Source organism: Taudactylus pleione, unplaced genomic scaffold, assembly GCF_031769625.1.
Source record: "Taudactylus pleione unplaced genomic scaffold, aTauple2 ptg000122l, whole genome shotgun sequence".
Lineage (NCBI taxonomy): Eukaryota > Metazoa > Chordata > Amphibia > Anura > Myobatrachidae > Taudactylus > Taudactylus pleione.
The window spans coordinates 5166691-5187860 of NW_028284524.1; the positions used below are offsets into that span (position 1 = coordinate 5166691).

General features: G+C 47.1%; 1 protein-coding gene across 1 annotated transcript; it reads left to right on the plus strand.

Moving 5' to 3' along the window:
• Positions 1-16233: 16233 nt before the first annotated feature.
• LOC148524016 (uncharacterized) lies at positions 16234-20308 on the plus strand. The gene is made up of 2 exons (XM_088472399.1): positions 16234-17495; positions 19420-20308. The coding sequence occupies exons 1-2, from the start codon at positions 16488-16490 to the stop codon at positions 19585-19587; spliced, it is 1176 nt and encodes a 391-aa protein (XP_088328525.1). The 5' UTR covers positions 16234-16487; the 3' UTR covers positions 19588-20308.
• Positions 20309-21170: the final 862 nt, after the last annotated feature.

Genomic DNA, 21170 nt, shown 5'->3' on the forward strand with positions numbered 1-21170 from the left:
TTGTGACACAGTTAGGTTAGGGGGTCCCTCTCCTGGGTAGAGGACTCCTTCCTTACACACACACACAGCAGCAGGGAAGCAGCACACTAGTCTGGATGCAAGTACAAGCTGGTCGGCGCCAGTCTTTATTGTACAATGTCAGAAATAACATAAAGAAAACATAAACATAAATCCTAGCCCTGTCGGGGCACTAACTTCACAGGTAGTTCCCTCACTACCAGAACCTGGCAGGGCCTAATGCCCTCACCAGCAACAAAAGCACAGCACAACACTTACAGTTAGGTTTTCAAGTGTCTCTGAGCAAACTCCCTGTCTGCTCTCCCAGGTGAGACAATCAGCCCTCAACACACTAGGCTTATATTGGCCACTCTCAGGTGGAAACCCTAACAAGCCTGTTACCAGGCTAAGAGAACCAAAACCTGGAGTGGCCGTGGGTGGAGCCCTCCCTCTCCTCTCACCCACAACCCCCAGGTCCCAAACCGGCTTTTCAAAAAGCCGAGACCCAAGCCTGCTACACTGCAGACTTTCTCCTGGGGATTTTAAACACATAGGACAGGAATCTGGGATAAATGTCCCTGCCACAGACCACTTTACCAGTGATCCTATCACAATATATATATATATATATATATATAAAGTATAGGAATCGGTATGAAATACCGACGGAGAAGTTGCTGGCTGTCAATACACTGACAGCGGCATCCTGATGGTTGGAATCCCGACAGGATCCTGTCCTATTTACCCCCTAACCCTCCTTTTTTGTACCCTGATACTAATCCTCCCTACCCCGCACCCTAACCCTTCCGGTAAGTGCCTAAACCTAACCCTCCCCCTTAGTGCCTAACCCTAACCCTCCCCCCTTAGTGCGTAACCCTAACCTCCCCTCGGAGGTGCCTGAACCTAACCCCCCCTGTCTGGAGCCTAACATCCCCCCTCCTGCAGCCTAACCCTAAGTCCCCTTGGGGTGCCTAAACCTAACCCCCCCATGGCTAATACTTATCTTGCCCCGGTGTCCTTACAATTGGCATGCAAAATGCAAGGAATCTGACGTCATCATTCACAGTCATGTCCGGCGCCGGTGTTCTCTCTGTGATCAGGATTCCGACGCTGGGATTTTGGCAGTCAGCATCCCAATCGTCGGGATATTAACCCCATCCCTATATATAAAAAAATATTTTCTGTGTTTGTGAATTCTGTGCACTGTGGCTGCACGTGCATCAACAAAGGAGCAGTGCCAAGCATGCGCCTATGTCCCATAGGTAAAGGGCCGGTTGGCTTGACCGTTAAAGGGTGCTGTAACCCCCAAAGTGCACTCCAAAAAAAATAAAAAAAATATTTTTTTGTGTTTGTGAAATGTGTGCGCAGTAGCCGCACGTGCTTCAACAAAGTAGCGCCAAGCGTGCGCCTGTGTCATAGGTAAAGGGCCGGCTGGCTTGACATTAAAGAGTGCTGTAACCCCCAAAGTGCACTCCAAACAAAATAAAAAAAATATTTTCTGTGTTTGTGAATTGTGTGCACTGTGGCTGCACGTGCATCAACAAAGGAGCAGCGCCAAGCGTGCGCCTGTGTCCCATAAGTAAAGGGCCAGCTGGCTTATCCGTTAAAGGGTGCTGTAACCCCCAAAGGGCACTCCAAACAAAATAAAAAGATTTTCTGTGTTTGTGAATTGTGTGCACTGTGGCTGGACGTGCATCAACAAAGGAGCAGTGCCAAGCGTGCGCCTGTGTCCCATAAGTCTGTTAAAGGGTGGTGTAACCCCCAAAGTGCTCCAAAAAATAGAAAACATTTTTTTATCTGTGTTTGTGACTTGTGTGCGATGTAGCCGCACGTGCATCAACACAGTAGCAGCACCAAGCGTGCGCCTGTGTCCTAAGTCAAGGGCCGGTTTGGACATCTTGTCCGTACTGAAGGACATGCCACAATTTCTGACAATTCTACTGTCACTGCATATGATACTGTCCTCAAAGCAGCAGCGACAAGCGTGCGCCTGTCTGTTAAAGGGTGGTGTAACCCTCAAAGTGCGCTCCACAAACAATAAAAAAATTCTTTTTTTTTTCTGTCTTTGTAAATTGTGTAGGCTGCAGCCGCACCTGCATCCTCAAAGCAGCAGCGACAAGCATGCATGTGGCTGTTAAAGGGTGCTGTAACCCCCAAAGTGCAATCCAACCAAAATAAAATAATCTTTTTTTCTGTGTTTGTGTGTGAAATGTATGCGCAGTAGCCGCACCTGCATCCTCAAAGCAGCAGCGACAAGCGTGTGTCTGTCTGTTAAAGGGTGGTGTAACCCCCAAAGTGCGCTCAACAAAAAATAAAAAATTCTTCTCTTTCTTTCTGTCTTTGTGAAATGTGTGGGCTGTAGCCGCACCTGCATCCTCAAAGCAGCAGCGACAAGCGTGTGTCTGTCTGTTAAAGGGTGGTGTAACCCCCAAAGTGCGCTCCACAAAAAATAATAATAATTTTTTTTTCTGTCTTTGTGAATTGTGTGGGCTGTAGCCGCACCTGCATCCTCAAAGCAGCAGCGACAAGCGTGTGTCTGTCTGTTAAAGGATTACATCGGTGACAGCATCCAAGTAGGCATGTCAGACAATCCGTACATGTACTGGCAGAAAAAAGAGGCAATTTGGAGGCCCCTGTACAAACTGGCTCTATTTTACCTGAGTTGCTCCCCCTCCAGTGTGTACTCCGAAAGAGTGTTTAGTGCAGCCGGGAACCTTGTCAGCGAAAGGCGTAGGAGGTTGCTTCCACAAAATGTGGAGAAGATGATGTTCATGAAAATGAATTATCAACTCTTCCAGAGGGACCAGCCTCCATAACGTACAGAGGGACCTGTGGTGGTGGATTCAAGCGGGGACGAATTAATACTCTGTGAGGATGAGGATGTACACAACACTGAAGAGGGTGAGGAATCGATGGATGAGGACGACATCTTGCCTCCGTAGAGCCAGTTTGTGCAGGGACAGATTAATTGTCAGCTTGTTTTGTGGGGGCCCAAATGAACCAATCATTTCAGCCACAGTCATGTGGCAGACCCTGGCGCTGAAATGATTGGTTTGTTAAAGTGTGCATGTCCTGTTTATACAACATAAGCGTGGGTGGGAGGGCCCAAGGACAATTCCATCTTGCACCTCTTTTTTTTCTTTGCAGTATGTACTGTTTGGGGCCTAGTTTTTCAAACTGCCATCCTGTCTGCCACTGCAGTGTCACTCCTAGATGGGCCACGTGTTTGTGCCGCCCACTCGTGTCGCTTAGCATAGTCATCCAGCTACCTCGGTGCAATCTTTTGGCCATAAAAACAATATTGTGAGGTGTGAGGTGTTCAGAATAGACTGGAAATGAGTGGAAATGAAGGTTATTGAGGTTAATAATTGCATAGGAGCAGAAAAACCCACAAATTCTGTGATTTAAGCTGTTTGTATGCTTTTTTAAAAAAAAATACAGATCCAAAACACAAAACCCAGAACCCAAAACACGGAAGGGTGGTTTTGGCAAAACCAATCCAGATCCAAAACACGAAGAAAGATCCAGATCCAAAACTAAAACACGAAAAGTGGCCAGTGCACACCGCTAATATATATAAGGGAAACTTAAGTAAAAAGAACAAGCCAAACATATAGTAGATATTGAAACATGTCAAAGACTGATGCTGCCATTTTTGATGGATTCATGTTCTAGGTCATATTAAAGGGGATGCCGGTGCTTAGCATACCGGCGCTGGAATTCCGACACCTGTCAGAATCCCGGCACCGGCATCACGACTGCTGGCCTCCTGAAGGTAAATAGCGGGGTTAGGGGGAGGGTTAGGGTATTAGAAGGTAAGTATTAGAAAATATGGGTGCAGTGTGGGCCCCCCTGCCCCAAGGGGCCTGTGTGCACTGCACACCCTGCACCCATTATAAATACGCCCCGGGTCCCTTCACACTATTGTATGGGCTCCTACTATCACATTCCCCTGGTTGACCCTTTGTGCCTCAGTCTGACACTGAATAACTTGTCCTGTTTAATAATGTGTCCTCATAGCTTTCAGCCAGTTCACCCAAAACTAACTCATGTCTGATAACTTCCCAGCAGTCATATAATAACTAAGTACAGTCTCTATAACCTGTCCTGTTATTCTGCAGTGCAAGTATCCTATACTAATGTATTTCTACTACTGTCTCTGATAGCCTGCACTGTGATTATCCTACACTAATGTACTCACTGTCCCCTCTCTTATTCTGTCCCGTCACCACTCCCCAGTGCCCCCCTTCTCTCATCACCCTCTCTTTTGTCATACTCTTTGCCCCCTTTACTGTTATCTCTAACTCTATATCCTCCCACACCTTATACTACTCTCTTTTTCAGCCCCACCCTCTCTGTTGGGTGCCTCACCTGCACCTTCTGGGTCCTTCTCCCTGAACCATACCTCTCTTTTTCCAACTTTCGAGGTCCACTCTATCTGCCTCTTCCACCCATTTCACCTTTGTGTCATAGTATTCTGCAACCTCCCTGGTCCCTCCTCCCACTTCTATCCCCCCTTCCCACACCAGAAGTCACTCACTTGACCTACTCTTTTCTTACTGTTATAACATCCCAGATTTCACTAATTTCCACCTCCCTTGGTCTGATCACTTTCTTCTTTCCTTTGGCCAAACCCTTCCACCTCCACCCTACCCTCACAAGGTTATGGTTATAAACCGCAACCTTGCTGCTCTTGCCAAACCCCAAAGAGTCTGTCAATGAGCTTAAACTGGGACTGCCTGAGTACTTGTTTTGCACTGATATTCAGAGCCAGGGGGATCATGGGTGTTATTGGGCGCTGGTCAGCATTCTGGTGGCCGGCCCCTCCCCTAGGACCAGCCACCTCACTACATGCACTGCACTGATTCCGATTCGTTCTGTAAGAGACATAATTGCTTGTCTAACTTTGTTGGCCAAAAATAGGCAGAATCCACATTACATTTGGGGTTGAAAAGACTGCCCTGGTGTCATATAGCGACACTAGGACTGGAAAGTGAATTGTTAGGGAAAGATTGGCACACTTGGCCCTTTGAAGTTAAGAGACTAATAAAAGCAGAAAGGTATTTTTCTTAAGTTACTTAACAATTGAATCTCAACTGGTAACAGGAATTTAAAAAAAATATCTAAAATTAATTTTGTGCTATCAAAAACCCTAAAGTTTCATGGATCGTTCGCCCCCAGGCCTCCACCTATTCATTAAGTTTAGTGTGGTCTAATATGAACTGTCAGCACTTCAGTGATGTTTCATGTTGACGTTAGTTTAAAAAAAAAAAATGAAAAGGAAACAGAAATCAGAAAACATAACCTGAGTATAGAGATGAAGCACAGTGGTGTCACTAAGGGGGTGCGGACTGCACCTGGTGACACCATCCGAGAGAGGGCAACCAAAATAGCAGAGCAGCTCCGCTATTTTAGTGTCACCCCCTTCGAAGTTATCAACGAGAAGTGGTGATAGATGATACGCGCATCACCCATACTGTACTGGGAGTCGGAAGAGGCTGGGGGTTGCCAAGCCCCCAGCAACATGAGAATGGGGGACAAAATGTCATACACCAAGGGGTGTGGTCTCATGGACACGAGGACGGCCATGCCCCCTTTGAACAAGGAGTTTACAGTAGTGCACTGTGTGGCACCAACCCAAGTGACGCCATTGTTCAGAAACCTGGGACAAATATACCTGCCCTCAAACACTATTCCAATGTTTTTGTCACAACTAATCTAATGATGATAAATTAATTTAGTTAGAGTCATGATATACACTCCCCACCCCAGAGAGGTATTTGTTTCACTCCACAGTAGACACAATAAGAATGCTCTCTATTTGTACAAATTTAATCAGTATGTAATTAGTCGGTGGCCTAATAAGCTGACAGTCTTATCCAACCGCTAAATTCAATCACAGTATCTTATGACTAATGTCGTTTAGGGACTCAGAGGTCTATTTGCTAAGCCTTGGATGAAGATAAAGAGGATGGAGATAAAGTACCAGCCAATCCGCTCATAACAGTAATTTTTCAAACACAGCCTGTGACATGGCAGTTAGGCATACTTACCGACATTCTTGGGCACCTTTCCGGGAGCAGCTGGAGGGGACCTACTGCTCTTCTCTTTGGGGGGGCGGGGCCGGACTATAGATGTTATTAGGCCCCACCCCCTTTACAGGAAACCCCCGCGAATCGCGGCTCCTTGAGGAGGGGGCGGGACTAAAAGACGCAATTTGCCCCATTTAGCCCCGCCCCTTCCCTAAGGACTCAAAAATCCCACGTAAAATCTCCCAATCCTGCCCACTTCACTAGGAAGTGGGAGGGATGCGGGAGATATGCCTACTCTTCCAGGGGTGCATGGGATTACCCCAAAAATCGAGAGCCTCCCACGACTCCCGGGAGAGTAGGCATGTATGCAGTTAGGAGCTGATTGGCTGGTACCTTATCACCGTTCACTTTATCTCCATCCAAGGATTAGTAAATAGACCCCTTATTCATCATCACTAATGGGCCCGTTACATATGCGGAAATGCTAGTTTCTGCATGTTTTAAGTGACGGGTAGTCTCCTATAAGTAACACTAGTATTTCTTAACGCGTAGACAGCTGCTTGTCGGAACAGCTGTACTTCACCGGAGCAATATTGAATTGCTCCTACTGAAGTGTCCACTGTCGCCATCCGCGGAAAGTAGGATACTTAATTTTATGGGGTCGCCCAGCCAACGAGGATGAATAGGAGACCTAGTGAGTGAAACATATGTGTCTTGAGCAAAATGTAATACAAAGTTTTGAAATGACACCTCTCCACTGATCAACCCAGGGGGAAGTGAGATTACAAACCAGGAAACCTCAGAGTTGCTATAATGATATTGTAAGGAGAAGTGCAAACAAAATACCCAGAACCATGATGGCTTGAGACTTCATTCACAATGGTGCTTTGCTCACATGCTAGCTGCGTGCATGCATTCTGATTAAGCGTGAGAGTTGTGATATTATGTGCTTTATAAGCAATGATTATATTTTCTTTAAATGTGGCAATCTGAATTATAACTGTCATATGACTTGCTTGCTTTCTAGTCGTTCCAGTTATATCAACTACAACAACCAGACCATGTGACCCTCTTAACTGAGGGGGGCTACCACTGCTGCTGGTCCAGTCGGCCGAGACCCCGGCACCTGCACAATGGATCTGGCAGGTGCCAGGACCGGCACATGCTCACGAACAGCGGTGGCACCACGCATGTGCATAAACCAGCTTCTAGGGACTGCATCTGCTGCAGCCCCTAGAAGTCGTGTAGGGCTGTCTGAATGGCAGAGCTGCAGCTTCCACTGGAAGCCGGTCTTTGCTAATCACAGCCCAGACTGGCAATCCCAGGGGGAGAAAACATCTCCTCAGGCATCCTAGGGATGCCTGTCCTCTGCGTGAGTAGCAGGTCGCACTTCCAATGGGAAACCACATCCAGTCACAGTGTGGCCAGTGCAGTCACGGACTGCAACTGGCTCATCCGCCACTGAATGTGACCTTCACTTTTAGCAATCACATTTGCCACAGAATGTAATGTCTTCACTGGAAACTAGTTGTACATCAATACACATGTGAAAGTGAGGACCTGATTCATTGGTAAACACAGTGTCTATATCAGACATTGTTGATCTATTTGCTGTCAGTGTCCAATCACTTTTGTCGACATAGTGTAGTGTTACTGCTAATAGACAGGGTGTGGTATGATATGTCGACATGAGAATGTTAACATTATAGTGTCGACATTGACCATGACGACATTTATCATGTAGACGCTGATGAAATGTCGACATTATAGAATGTCTACATATCATCCCCGGTGGCCCAGCGGTGACTTACCTGCTCTCAATGGCTGCAGTGGCTCCAGTGGCGTTTTCCGGGTCCCGATAGTCATGTGACTGTTAGTTTTGGCATTGACATCTGATGGAGCGGTGTTTCGGTGAGTATACTGGTCCTATGCCTAACCCAGGGCTGGCCCTAGCCCAAATTTTTTGGTAAGCGAGTATATTTTTTGGTGCCCCCTATGCAGTGCCCCTTTTACAGTGCCACTGGTAGTGGTCCCCCCTGTGCAGTGCCCCTTGTGCCCCCGTAGTATTCCCCTTATATAGTGCCCCCAGTAGTAGTCCCCCTATGCAGTTCCCCCAGTAGTGGTACCGCCAATGCAGTGCCCTTTTTACAGTGCCTCCGGTAGTGGTCCCCCCTGTGCAGTGCCCCTTGTGCCCCCAGTACTATTCCCCTTATATAGTGCCCCCAGTAGTAGTCCCCCTATTCAGTGCCCCCGGTTGTGGCACCCCCTATGCAGTGCCCCTTTTACAGTGCCCCTGGTAGTGGTCCCCCCTGTGCAGTGCCCCTGGTGCCCCCAGTAGTAAGCCCCTTATATAGTGCCCCAGTAGTACTCCCCCCCTATGCAGTGCACCCAGTAGTGGTACCCCCTATGCAGTGCCCTTTATATAGTATCCCTAGTAGTAGTCCCCCTCTTTTAGTAGCCCCCTTGTAGTGCCCCCAGTAGTAATCCCCCCCTTGTAGTGCCATCAGTAGTATTCCCCCCCTTGTAGTGCCCCCAGTAGTAATCCCCGATTGTAGTGCCCCCAGTAGTAGTCCTCCCCATGTAGTGCCACCAGTAGTAGCCCCCCTTGTGGTGCCCCCAGTAGTAATCCCCCCTTGTGGTGCCCCCAGTAGTAATCCCCCCTTGTGGTGCCCCCAGTAGTAATCCTCCCCTTGTGGTGCCCCCAGTAGTAATCCCCCCCTTGTTGTGCCCCTAGTAGTAATCCACCTCCCCTGCCCGCAGTAGAGACGTAATAAAAAAATAATAAAAAAAACACTTACCTTAAACCCGCTCCTGCTCCTGGTCCCGCCGCTTATATCAGCTCCTCCGTCCGCCGCTTTGCATTATGGGAGTGACGTCACTCCCATTACCCACTGCGGGAGCCGGTCCAGTAGTGGGAGCAGCAGCCGATGAGAGTCTGTCTGACTCTCATCAGCTGCTAAAGCAAACACACAGCTGCCAGTGCTGGCGGCTGTGTGTTTGTGCTGTGTAGCGCTGACCGAACTCCGTCCGGTCAGCGTTACACACGCGGTGCAGCTGTGTCACAGAGACACAGTCTGCCCGCGGCCCGCATGGTACGCAGCGGAGGCGCCCTTCACTATGTGGCGCCTTACGCAGCTGCGTACCATGCGTAACGGGAGAACCGGCCCTGGCCTAAACCTATACCCAAACCCTAGCACTCCCTCTAGTGGTGGTGACATTACAAAAGTCGACCTAAGTGATATCGCGGTGGGCATTACTTCAACCAGGTGACATCATAGTGACATTTTGCTACAACTAATAGATATACTAGTGAGCAATCCTAGTGGGTAGCCTGCTACACCACTTGTCCCAGCATAATGGATCCTAAGAACCCTGTACATGATTTATTATATCGTGTAACATATTTGCAAGGTAAGAAAGTAGACCAATTGTTGGTTCCCCGGAAACACGAGCAGTTGGTGTTGAGGGCGGCTTATACACACCTGTGGGGTGGCCATTTAGGGGAGGCGAAAACTCTCCAGCGTATTCAGTTAAGACTCTTTTGGCCAGGCATTCATGCAGCATTAAAAAATCACTATGGCCAGGGTTTCGGGCACCCTTGGTTCCCTTCCCTGTCATTTCTGTACCTTTTGAGAAAATTGGTATGGATCTGATAGGGCCGTTGGAAAAATCTGCTCGTGGGCATCAATACATATTAGTGGTAGTAGGTTATTTCACAAGGTACCCGTTGGCCATACCGCTACATAATATGAAATCTAGCACTATTACCTGGGAGTTCTTGATGCTATTTACACGTCTGGGGATACCAAAAGAAGTCCTGACGGATCAAGGTACCCCTTTTGTATAGATAGGATTACCACCTCAGTTTATCACCCGCAAATAGATGGCCTAGTAGAATGCTTTAACCAGACCCTTAAACAGATGGTAAAGAAGGCGGTGTCACAAGAAAAGCGAGATTGGGATTTACTCCTGACTTATTTGATGTTTGCAGTTCGAGAGGTGCCCCAATCCTCCATGAGGTTCTGTCACTTCGAACTACTCAAAGTGAGGCAACCTAGAGGTAACCTAGATATGTTAAAGGAAGGGTGGGAGCAACAGTCATGCCAAGATCCTAACATTATTCAGTTTGTGTCCCAACTGTATGGCCGGTTAAGGCAGATTGCGTCACTACTGAATGAACATATGGACAGATCTCAACAGCGTCAGAAACGCAATTGCGACGTTACCACAGCCGACTGGTCTTTCAAACCGGGAGACAAGGTACTCATGCTTATGCCTACTACTGAAAGCAAATTGTATGCTCAATGGCGAGGCCCTTATGAGATCATAGAGGTGGAGATACATGGCACATCGAAGAACAAACACAAGAAGTATATGGACCAGTGAAAACACAATATGTCAATGGTGCAATAAGGAGCTGAAACCATAGGACAGTCAATAGAATATACTGTAGGTTTACAGTCCAAACTAAAGTTGTTAAATGGCCAGGAGGCCTAGTAGACAACAATGCTTGAAACATGGTGAAGAAGCAGGATTGCTGGATGGCCTGGAGGGCCAAGCAGACAGTGATGCTTGAAACCTGGTGTAGAAGCAGGATTGCTGTATGGCCAGGAGGGCCTAGTAGACAGTGGTGCTTGAAACGTGGTGTTGAAGCAAGGTTGCTGTATGGCCTGGAGGGCCTAGTAGACAGCGGTGCTTGAAACGTGGTGTTGAAGCAGGATTGCTGTTTGGCCTGAAAGGCCTAGTAGACAGCGGTGCTTGAAACGTGGTGTTGAAGCAGGATTACTGTATGACCAGAAGGGCCTAGTAGACAGCGTAGCTAGAAACGTGGTTTAGAAGCAAGAAAGCTGTATAGCCTGGAGGGCTCAGCAGACAGTGATGCTTGAACCGTGGTATAGAAGCAGAATAGCTGTATGGCCTGGAGGCTCTGCAGACAGCGATGCTTGTACCGTGGTATAGAAGCAGGATAGCTGTATGGCCTGGAGGGCTTAGTAGACAGCGATGCTTGAACCGTGGTATAGAAGCAGGATAGCTGTCAACCTGGAGGCTCTGTAGACAGCGATGCATGAACCGTGGTATAGAAGCAGGATAGCTGTATGGCCTGTAGGGCTCTGTAGACAGCGATGCTTGAACCGTGGTATAGAAGCAGGATAGCTGTATGGCCTGGAGGACTCAGTAGACAGTGATGCTTGAACCGTGGTATAGAAGCAGGATAGCTGTATGGCCTGGAGGCTCTGTAGATAGCGATGCTTGAACCATGGTATACAAGCAGGATAGCTGTATGGCCTGGAGGCACTGTAGACAGCGATGCTTGAACCGTGGTATAGAAACAGGATAGCTGTATGGCCTGGAGGGGCCTGCAGACAGCGTTACTTGAAACGTGGTATAGAAGCAAGATAGCTGGAGGGCCGTGGAGACAGCGTTGCTTGGACCCAGGGTACTTGGGTCACTTAAAGGCCGTGAGCAGAATACACGCAGCATGTAGAAATATAGCTGGAAGTCTGGATGCATAGAGAGCAGCTTGCATAACCCAAAGTTCCACATGAAAACTCTATAGCCGACAGGGCGGCGACAGTCCAGGAAGTTCAAATAGGATCAGGTGCCAATCAGGCAACACTAGGAGGAAACATGTGAAATCCTCTGACGTCTGGGTCTCCTAGCAACCTAGAAGCATGGTCAGGAGCAGGAGGAATACTGGCAGGAGACAAGTCCTGGACTGGACTTGTAACAGGTGGTGAGACTTATAAACTACAGGGTACTACTGCAGAGTAGAAGAAAGGAGCCACAAATTTACCATATAAATATATTAAAACCTGGGAAAGAAAGTGCAGTCAGCCCTCTTTAGTGGCAAAGAAAACCCCAGACTGTCAGGTACCCATTGAGGTCACCCTCAGTCTTAGCCAAAACAGGAAGTGGTGAGCTTAGTAGCACGAAACCAAGATGTATTCTCTGCTATTCCGGGAATGACCCAAATCATACAGCATGATATTGTTACTCCTAACGGGGTGATAACAAAGCAGAGACCCTATCGCATACCTGAGGCAAAATGGGCAGTGGTAAAGCGAGAGGTGGAGGAGATGCTGCACTTAAGGGTCACAGAGTCAAACAATGAATGGAATAACCCCATTGTCTTAGTGACTAAGCCTTCGGGGACTTTAAGATTCTGTAATGACTTTCGCAAGTTAAATAAAGTTTCTCAGTTTGATTCCTACCCTATGCCCCAGGTTGATGAGCTGGTGGAGAAACTAGCAAAAAGCCAGTATCTCACCACTCTTGATTTGACAAAAGGTTATTGGCTGATTCCTTATCCTTCGTAGCCTTCTCTACCCCAAAGGGTTTGTTCCAGTACAAAATGCTGCCTTTTGGTTTGCATGGAGCCCAGCAACTTTCCAGACGGCTATGAATAAGTTGCTTCGGCCCCACAGGGAGTATGCAGCTGCATATTTAGACGACATCATCATCTTTAGCTCTGACTGGGAGTCACATCTTCCAAGGGTAGAAGCAGTGTTAAAGTCTTTAAGGGCACATGGGTTTATTGCTAACCCTGAGAAATGTGCCATTGGAATGGTGGAGGCAAAATACTTGGGATATGTCGTAGGCAGAGGGAAAGTTAATCCTCAGCCAAGTAAAGTGGAAGCAGTCCACACCTGGCCTAAACCCAAATGTAAATCACAACTCAGAACATTCCTTGGTCTGGTGGGTTATTACCGCAGATTCATACTTGATTTTGACCCCTAGGGCGGCTCCACTGACTGAGTGCCTTAAGAAACAATCCACAGACCAGATAATATGGTCTAGGCCAGCAGAGACTGCTTGGCAGGATTTAAGACGAGCCTTGTGTGTAGAGCCTGTTTTGCAAGCTCCTGACTTTAAGTAGCAGTTTGTGTTGCAGACTGATGCCTCTGGGACAGGCTTAGGAGCAGTTCTTTCCCAGGAGGTAGATGGGAAGGAGAAACCTATACTCTATCTTAGCCGAAATTGCTGCCCAGTGAACACAAGTACAGGAGTGCTTGGCGATTAAGTGGGCAGTAGAGTCGCTAAAATATTATCTGTTGGGGCGAGAATTCTGGCTAATCACAGATGTTCCCTTACAGTGGATGCACACAAAGAGGTGAATGCCCAGGTGACCCGCTGGTTTCTACCTTTACAGCCATTCAAATTTGAGGTACAGCATCGACCAGGGAAACAGCACCTAAATGCTGATGCCCTTTCCTGAAGGTTTGTGGGTCCTGAACCTCCGGAGCAACCATATGGTGAAGCTAGAGGAGAAAGGCAAACTCTGGAAAGTGGTAGAGGATTGTGTTCCCAGACGAATGATGCAAATAGAGGTGGGCGAAGCAGAGATAGTTTTAGCTTCACCAGGGTGGTTGAACCTAAGGGGGAAGGAGTGTGACAGGGACAGCATGCTTTCACATGAGGTTAATGTGGAGCAGCAGGTTTGTACAGAGATGGAGCAATAAACAGCATGGTAATGAGATCCAGACCAGGTTTTCCTGGGATCAGTTGTAAGCCACAAAGCAAGGCTAATTAGCAGCACTTGTTATCTGTCTTTAAAGTTGTGTCAGTGCAAATCCACAATGATCCTGACGTGAATTATTTGACCAGGTTATAGGCCTGGGGGTGACTAGTGTTAGGGATCCTGGACCTGAGGGTCCACTAAAAGAACTGTGTTGCTGTATGGAAGATTCTGTGTACCTGCTGTAACATCTTGCCTGTGAACACTGCACTGACCTGTATATCTATCTGCCTGTGGTGAGAAAATAAACTTCTGTTGGATTTTACTCCAGTCTATGTGATTCTTGTCACATTATATATACACCCAGATCTATTCAGATATCAGTAATACCTGGGGAGCCATTGTCTACTTAAGTTAGACACCCAGGGCCTGATTCAGCTTTGATCGCAATTGCAAACATCAACGCAGCTGCAGCCGAGCGATTTTCATACACACACATGCGCTTATACAGGATAGCGCATGTGTATGTATGAATGCACTGTGATCACATTGTGATGGCTCTTGCAAGCCAGCGAACATGCAGAAATGATTGACAGCTAGCAAACATTTTGGGGAGGTAACGGTAGTTTTAAAAATGCAGGTGTATCTTACCGTTTGGACGCCTTTTAATGGGCGTCCATTATTTAGTTAGTTCGATCGCCTCCGCACCACAAGAGCACCCTGCGTGTGCAGAGACTCGCAGAATTAGAGACAGGTCAGACTAGCCGCAAGTGGTCTATGGTGGCTGATGTTCCCAATGTGTTTGCTAGCAGAAGAGAAGGCAGCAGTGGGCATCTCTATGCACAGATAAGGTTGTGGCTGCACCTACATATATTAGCAGCTGAGTTCCATCAGGATTCGCAGATGCAATTGCAATCTAAGCTGAATCAGGCCCGAATCTGAATTAGTCAGAATTGACTAATCAGCAGGGTTCCAAGTGAGGCTGCTATGTATTAGTGCAATCACTTTTTATCTCCATTTAGGGGCTATAGTTAGGGGCGTGTCAGAGGCGGTAACTCCCCAGTTAATGTATTCAAGGTTGTGGAATACTTACAGCACTGGCGTCACTAGGGTGTGCGGGCCGCACTGGGTGACACCATCCGAGGGGGTGACACCAAAATAGCAGAGCTGCTCTGCTATTTTGGTGTCACCCCGTTGGATGGTGTCACTGTGACATGGAGACAGGCAGGGAGAGATTGTGGGCTTCCCCACTGTGTGCAGAGAACGGGAGGTGGTAACGCCCCCAATATCGGCACACATATGGAGGCGTGGATTCACGGGTCGTGGCCACGCCACCTTTCGAGCACACCCCTATGGCACACACAATTAAGCCTTGCCGCACCGGGTGTCACAAAGGTAAATGACGCCTCTGACTTACAGTAGTTTTATACTTTTGTTAGCAGCAGTAGGCAGTATTTCCTCAATTATAAGTATAAACAAAGAGCAATATATTTGCTCTCTGATTTATCTATGTTAGCTGAAATGCCAAGGCTGAACACCTGCATATTCTGAACATTCTGCATATACAGCAATTTAAGCCCAATAACAACTATTCTGTGTGTGACAATGCATGGTCAGCAAATATTAATAGTGGCCTTTTTTTGCCTGTTTTGTCTCCCGGCACCTCACAAGAGTAGGCAAGACCCCTGGAATGGCCACCGGCACCCCCGCGATCCCCCGTGCCCGGGGTGGTGCGAGGGGGGTGATGGCGCGATTCGAATTTAATAGCATCATTGTAGCCCCACCCCCACTTTACAATGCCGATAATATCAACATTATAAAGCAGGGGGCTGCGATGATGAGATCGCGCCAACACCTCCCACTTCGCCCACTCCCACCCTGCTGCACCGACCTGGCAGCTCCCCCCCGAAGGGGGCTGCCAGAATATCGGTAAGTATGCACTAACCTCCACTGATATTATACCACTAACCTTCACTGATATTATACCACTAACCTCCACTGCTATTATACCACTAACCTTCACTGTTATTATACCACTAACCTCCACTGATATTATACCACTAACCACTGATATTATACCACTAACCTCCACTGATATTATACCACTAACCTCCACTGATATTATACCACTTACAGGCAATCCATCATTTCTTAGAACAATCTCAGGTTTTGAAAACATGTCCTTGAAAATGTTTGTTCCTAATGTTGTCTATGATTTAGCAAAATTAACAATTTCTACATCCACTGTTTTGTTTGCTGGGTAGTAGTTCATTATCTGTTCTAATTTTTTAATTTTTATAAGTGAAGTTTTATACAAAGCAAATATTTAAAAATAAATAAATAACAGTATCAATATATCATATCTGATATAAACTGTACGATAGTGGTCATAACATATCTGGAACTTTAGGTGTAGTGTTCAATGTATCATATGTATGCTCCACACACAGCACAAACCGACCCACTTTCCCTAAACTGTCTAGAAATAGTTGTGAATGCTAAAATGTATGTGTAACACCGTATAACACCCATAAATCTGTGTCAGGTCTGCAGCCTTTTACCAGACTCAGAATTAGCACTGAGCACTGGTTAGAAATGACATGTAAAAACTAAACAAAAAGCCTTATCAGTAGGCTGGAGCAGGTCTGAACCTGCCATGAGTTGCTGGGATACCAGGTAGTTACTAGTAATTGTTATTTAGAGCCCAGCAAAGGTGCCAAGACATTAGAGACAGGTGAAAAGAGTAGCAAAGGTTGGATACTGAACAGGATCACAAATACTGAACTGACACACAAAGAACTGAGAGCTGTCCAGAGCAACATAATACTTTGTTACATGAAGAACTGGGGGGCACTGGAGCTGGTACACAGGAAAATTAAGAAAAATCGCCTAAAAACTGAGGGTAACTTGGAGGAGAAAAATTGCAGCAAATCATCGCTTAAGAAGGCTGTCAGCTTTATGATTAAATATAGTCTCAAAATAGAACGTGGCCTGGAATTAACATGGAAAGATTATATACATCACTGCGGGAAGAGCTACAAGTGTTTGAGGAGCAGGTTCAGAAGTGTCGATTAAATTTTGACTTGCAAACTCTGCAAAGAGCACTGGCCCTGTTGTCAGAAGAACACAAAGAACAGCTTGACAACTGGAAGCACATAGAGAAATATGTACAATCAACCTCCAATATTGGGGAACAAAGGGTGCAGCTCTACAGGTATTTCTCTTGGTTCCTATCATATTTGGGGTATCTGCGAGCAATGAAGAATGCCTTTGATGATCATGTTGTTTTTCCGTTGTGTGATAACCTTTATGTAAATGATGAGGCAGAAACCACACCTTGTCCCATCCCGCTGTCTCCTCCTAACATCACAGGCACTGCCAGGCAGTTGTTTCACCATAGGCGTAGCTGGGCCCTTCTACTGAGCTCAGGGACCCTGGCACAGAACCACCATAGTTCTGGGACACCTCGTGCAGTTGCATTACTGCATTGTATCCCAGATATATTTGAAGAAAGCCTAGTGACAGCTAACTTGGCACGTAATTGGATCCTCCTCCATGAAGTTCGGGGCAAGAATCCCTTAACAATTTCCCAACATCAACCAAAGCCAGGTGGTGAATTTCAGGTAGAAGAGCAAACTGCAAGGAGACCTTTTGGATCGTTCCTGTCTTCATGTGACCAAAAGGGCCAAACGCCGTCAAAGGACATGAGAGAACATATGATGTTTCTTTTATGGAGAGCAGGACGAGCAAAAGCCTTGGAGCAACAGGTGAGTGACTCTAAACTGAAAGTACAGGGTCTACACCAAGATATCTGTGAGCTACAACAATTAATCCAGAAAGATGGACAGGAAACCTCTGGTGCACAGAAAAATATCAACTTGGAGAACCAAAGACGGCTGGAGAAACTGCAGAGACAGCTGAACCTGGAGCAGTTCCAGCAGAGGATATTACAATGTGACTGGCAACTGGAGCTTGAAGTCCAACCATTGCTCATTCGGCAGTTAAATACTGTAAGTTTCATACAACTATTGTTAATCTTAGGGTTTGCAACATGACCAGTGCCTTTGCTAGCTCTGGGAGGCCATAATATGCAGTGCCTCTCAACCCCGAGGTGTGCTTTGCTACCTCCTTAGAGGGTCTATTTACTAAGCCTTGGATGAAGATAAAATCAACGGAGATAAAGTACCAGCCAATCAGCTTCTAACTGCCATGTCACAGGCTGTATTTGAAAAATGATAGTTAGGAGCTGGTTGGCTGGTATCTTATCTCCGTTGACTTTATCTCCATCCAAGGCTTAGTAAATAAATCCCTAGGCCTCTAATGCTGGGTACACACTGGCCGATATATCGGCTAATATATCGTTCCCCCGTCGGCCAGTATGTGCAGAATGTGCTGCACAGCCAATGAACAGATATGTCTGCAGACATTTCTGTCCATCGGCAAGTGTGTACGGGCGATCAGCCGATCACCCGTACACAGGGGCGCCGAGAGGATGGGAGCCGCAAGCGGGTACTACTTACCTGGGTCCGGCACAGCTCCCCATCCACAGCAGCCCAGCACACGCCGCTGTGTGCTGGGCTGCACTGGGAGACTGTCCGAGGCTGCTAAAGCAGCAGCCCGAGCAGTCTCCTATGTCAAAGGGGGGAGCGATCACGCTGATCGCGCCCTCCATTGGCTGTGCGTTGGGCTGAGGGGCACACAGCACCCCCCTCCCCAGCGCGCAACACAGCGTCGAAAATGTTTTGCTTTTGAAGGGGGCTTGGCCATGCCTTCCACAATTAGGCTACACCTGCTACCCGCCCCCAATCCGCCCAGACCCGCTGCAGCATGCAGATGATGGTCGTTCACTGTGCATGAACGACCATCATCTGCAGATATATCTGCAGATCACTCGATCTGCAGATATATCGCTATAGTGTGTACCCACCTTTAGGGCATGTGACTGTGCAATGATAGTCACGAGCCACACTCCCAGCCCGTCAGCGAGATGGAGGAGCAGCAGCTGGCAGTATCTTAGGTAAGAAGCTGCCACCTGTCCCACCATGTCATCAGGCAGTTCCTCCTCTGATAAAGACATCAGTAGGCAGGAGCAGATCTTTTCATGCCAACAGTTGCTGGGTCACAAGGCAGTTAGTAGCAATTATTATTGAAGGCCCAGCAAAGGTGACAAGAGAAGTTATTGTTGGTTAAATATACATATTGATAACTATACAATTATAGAAGAAACACACAGAAAGTCTTATACCTAATGTTTTACATTTAGCTACAAAACAAATTGCTCATTTACTTTGCTGTAGAATAGGGGTGGGCAATAAGCGGTCCTCCGGCTGTTGTAGAACTAGACATCCCAGCATGCCCCGCCACAGTTATGCTATTTGGCCATACTAAAACTTAGATGGTAGCCATCATCTTTTCCATACAATAACATTTGTCTTACATATCGAAGAATTAATCTTGGACACTGCTGCAGTGGTAACTGCAATAAGTTGCTGTTACCCATAGCAACCAGATATTTGTTTCATGTTCTATACTTTATAGGAGAAATGACAGCATTTGTTGCCATTATCTGTGCACCCATGTTCCCCAAATTGTTATTTATAAGTTACAGCACAACATATTTCATCCAGTGCACGATGATCTGACTAAATGTTATTATTTATTTTATAAATCTAGCAGCCTGGGTTGTTGTTATTATTTGTCAAAATGAGTTATGCTACTACTATAGATGGCACACATACACTATGCCACATTCACCATTATTAGCTGAGAGAATACATAGCAGTTGCCTTGCTATAGGCATTAGGAAATACAGTGCACACAAAATTACGAATTGGCCTTAACTGTTTTATTTTTTTTCATTAGCTGATATCAGTATAAAGTAAGGTAAGATATCTAATAAGGTAAGATATCTAATACATTTCTTGTGACCTCCAGGTTCAAGAGCACTGCGCACAACTGGAAGCCTCACCAGATCCTAGTAAAGGGCCACAGGATGAGTCTCCGCAGGGGTCTGTAGGCGCACTCAGCGATGTGGACTGGGAAAATAGCTCCAACTTCTCGCACAGTTCAGCGTATTCATCTGAGTTTTTCTCTCCCCACTGATGGATATAGAGACTAACAGAGGACGCGTGATTATCAAGATATGGCCGATCTTCTAACTGATGTTACATGTACTGTATCTGGAGAAATAGTCTAATTATATCCACAGGATACATACAACCCAACATTTATAAAAGCAAATTTGTGACAAAAACAATTCCACCCCAGATCCACAGAAACACCCTTATTTAGGCAACTACTTGGAATTGGGCAAATCAATACTGTCCTGACAATATCAGAACAGTTGGGACTCTGGAGTTATGATGATAAAAAACAATCTAGTTACAAATGACCATTCCTATTAGCACATTCTACAGAAGTAGTTTAAAGTGGACCCATTACTTACACAGTGGAGGCAGCCATTTTGTGGGCTGACCTAATATTTAGCAAAAAAATGTGCTAGGCACTAGTAACCTCATGTTGTGAATCACAGGCTGAATGTCTGTGCAGCCCACAAAACAGATGCTTCCACTGTGTGTAGGTAATGGGTCATTTTGTAAGATGAGCTATGGATTTAACGTCTGAGCACTAGGCACATCATTGTCCAGATGAGCTTTTCATAGGTAGCACAGTGGGCAGTGATTTGACAAAGGCATCTCCCTAACAGAACACAAATGCGCCCTGCGTCTGGCTGCCCCCATAGAACGTCGTTATGTTGCGCAGAGGGGGCGGGCTGGCAGCACCGGTAATTGCAGCGCTGACTGGAGCATCCTAAGGACGCTCAGATTGGGTGTACAGGCAGGGCCGCAACTAGGGGGGGGGGAGCTGGAGGTGCACGTGCACCGGGTGTGCCGCTGCACCCGGCGCCAGTGTCCTCCAGCCCGGAGCAGCAGGGGGGCTCCAAGCCGGACACCAGCTAAGATTTTATAACCAGCGGGCGCCCGGCTCCTTCTATGCAGTGCCGCGGTAGCCGGAGGCTGGAGTTCTCTCCTGAACTCCAGTTTCCGGCTCTCCCCACAGGTACTATGGGAGAGACGTCATGACGTCTCTCCCATAGTTCCAAGGAGCAGCCTGGCGGACCTGATGGCGGTGGTCACAGGAGCGGGGTTTAAGGTAAGTGTTTTTTTTATATTGTGTGTGTAAGCGGTACTACGGGGGTATAACCAGGGGGCACTAGAGGTGCATTACCAGGGGGCTCTACAGGGACATTACCAGGGGGCACTACAGGGGCATTACCAGGGGGCTCTACAGGGGCATTAGCAGGGGGCACTACTATATGGGCACTACAGGGGCATTACTAGGGGTATTACTATATGGGCATTACAGGGGCATTACTATATGGGCATTACTAGGGGGCATTACTATATGGGCACTACAGGGGCATTACCATATGGGCACTACAGGGGCATTACTATGGGGACATTACCATATGTCCACTAGTACAGAGGCATTAAACGGGACATTACCTCAGTTGGCATTACTATAGGTGCACTGCTGAAGGGGGCATTACTATGGGGGAATTACCAAGGGGGGGGGGCACCAAATTACTGTCTTGCCCCGAGTGACTAAAACCCTAGTTTCGGTCCTGGTACATGCCTTAGGGTGCTTGTCAGTAGCATCTAAAGGACGCTCTGGTGGTGTTGCAG

Bases quoted from the DNA above. Each gene is read 5' to 3' on its own strand.
- LOC148524016 (XM_088472399.1), top strand. From the start codon at position 16,488: ATGGAAAGATTATATACATCACTGCGGGAAGAGCTACAAGTGTTTGAG. The intron at 17,496-19,419 runs GTAAGTTTCATA...TGTGACCTCCAG, and splicing joins TCATTCGGCAGTTAAATACT to GTTCAAGAGCACTGCGCACA.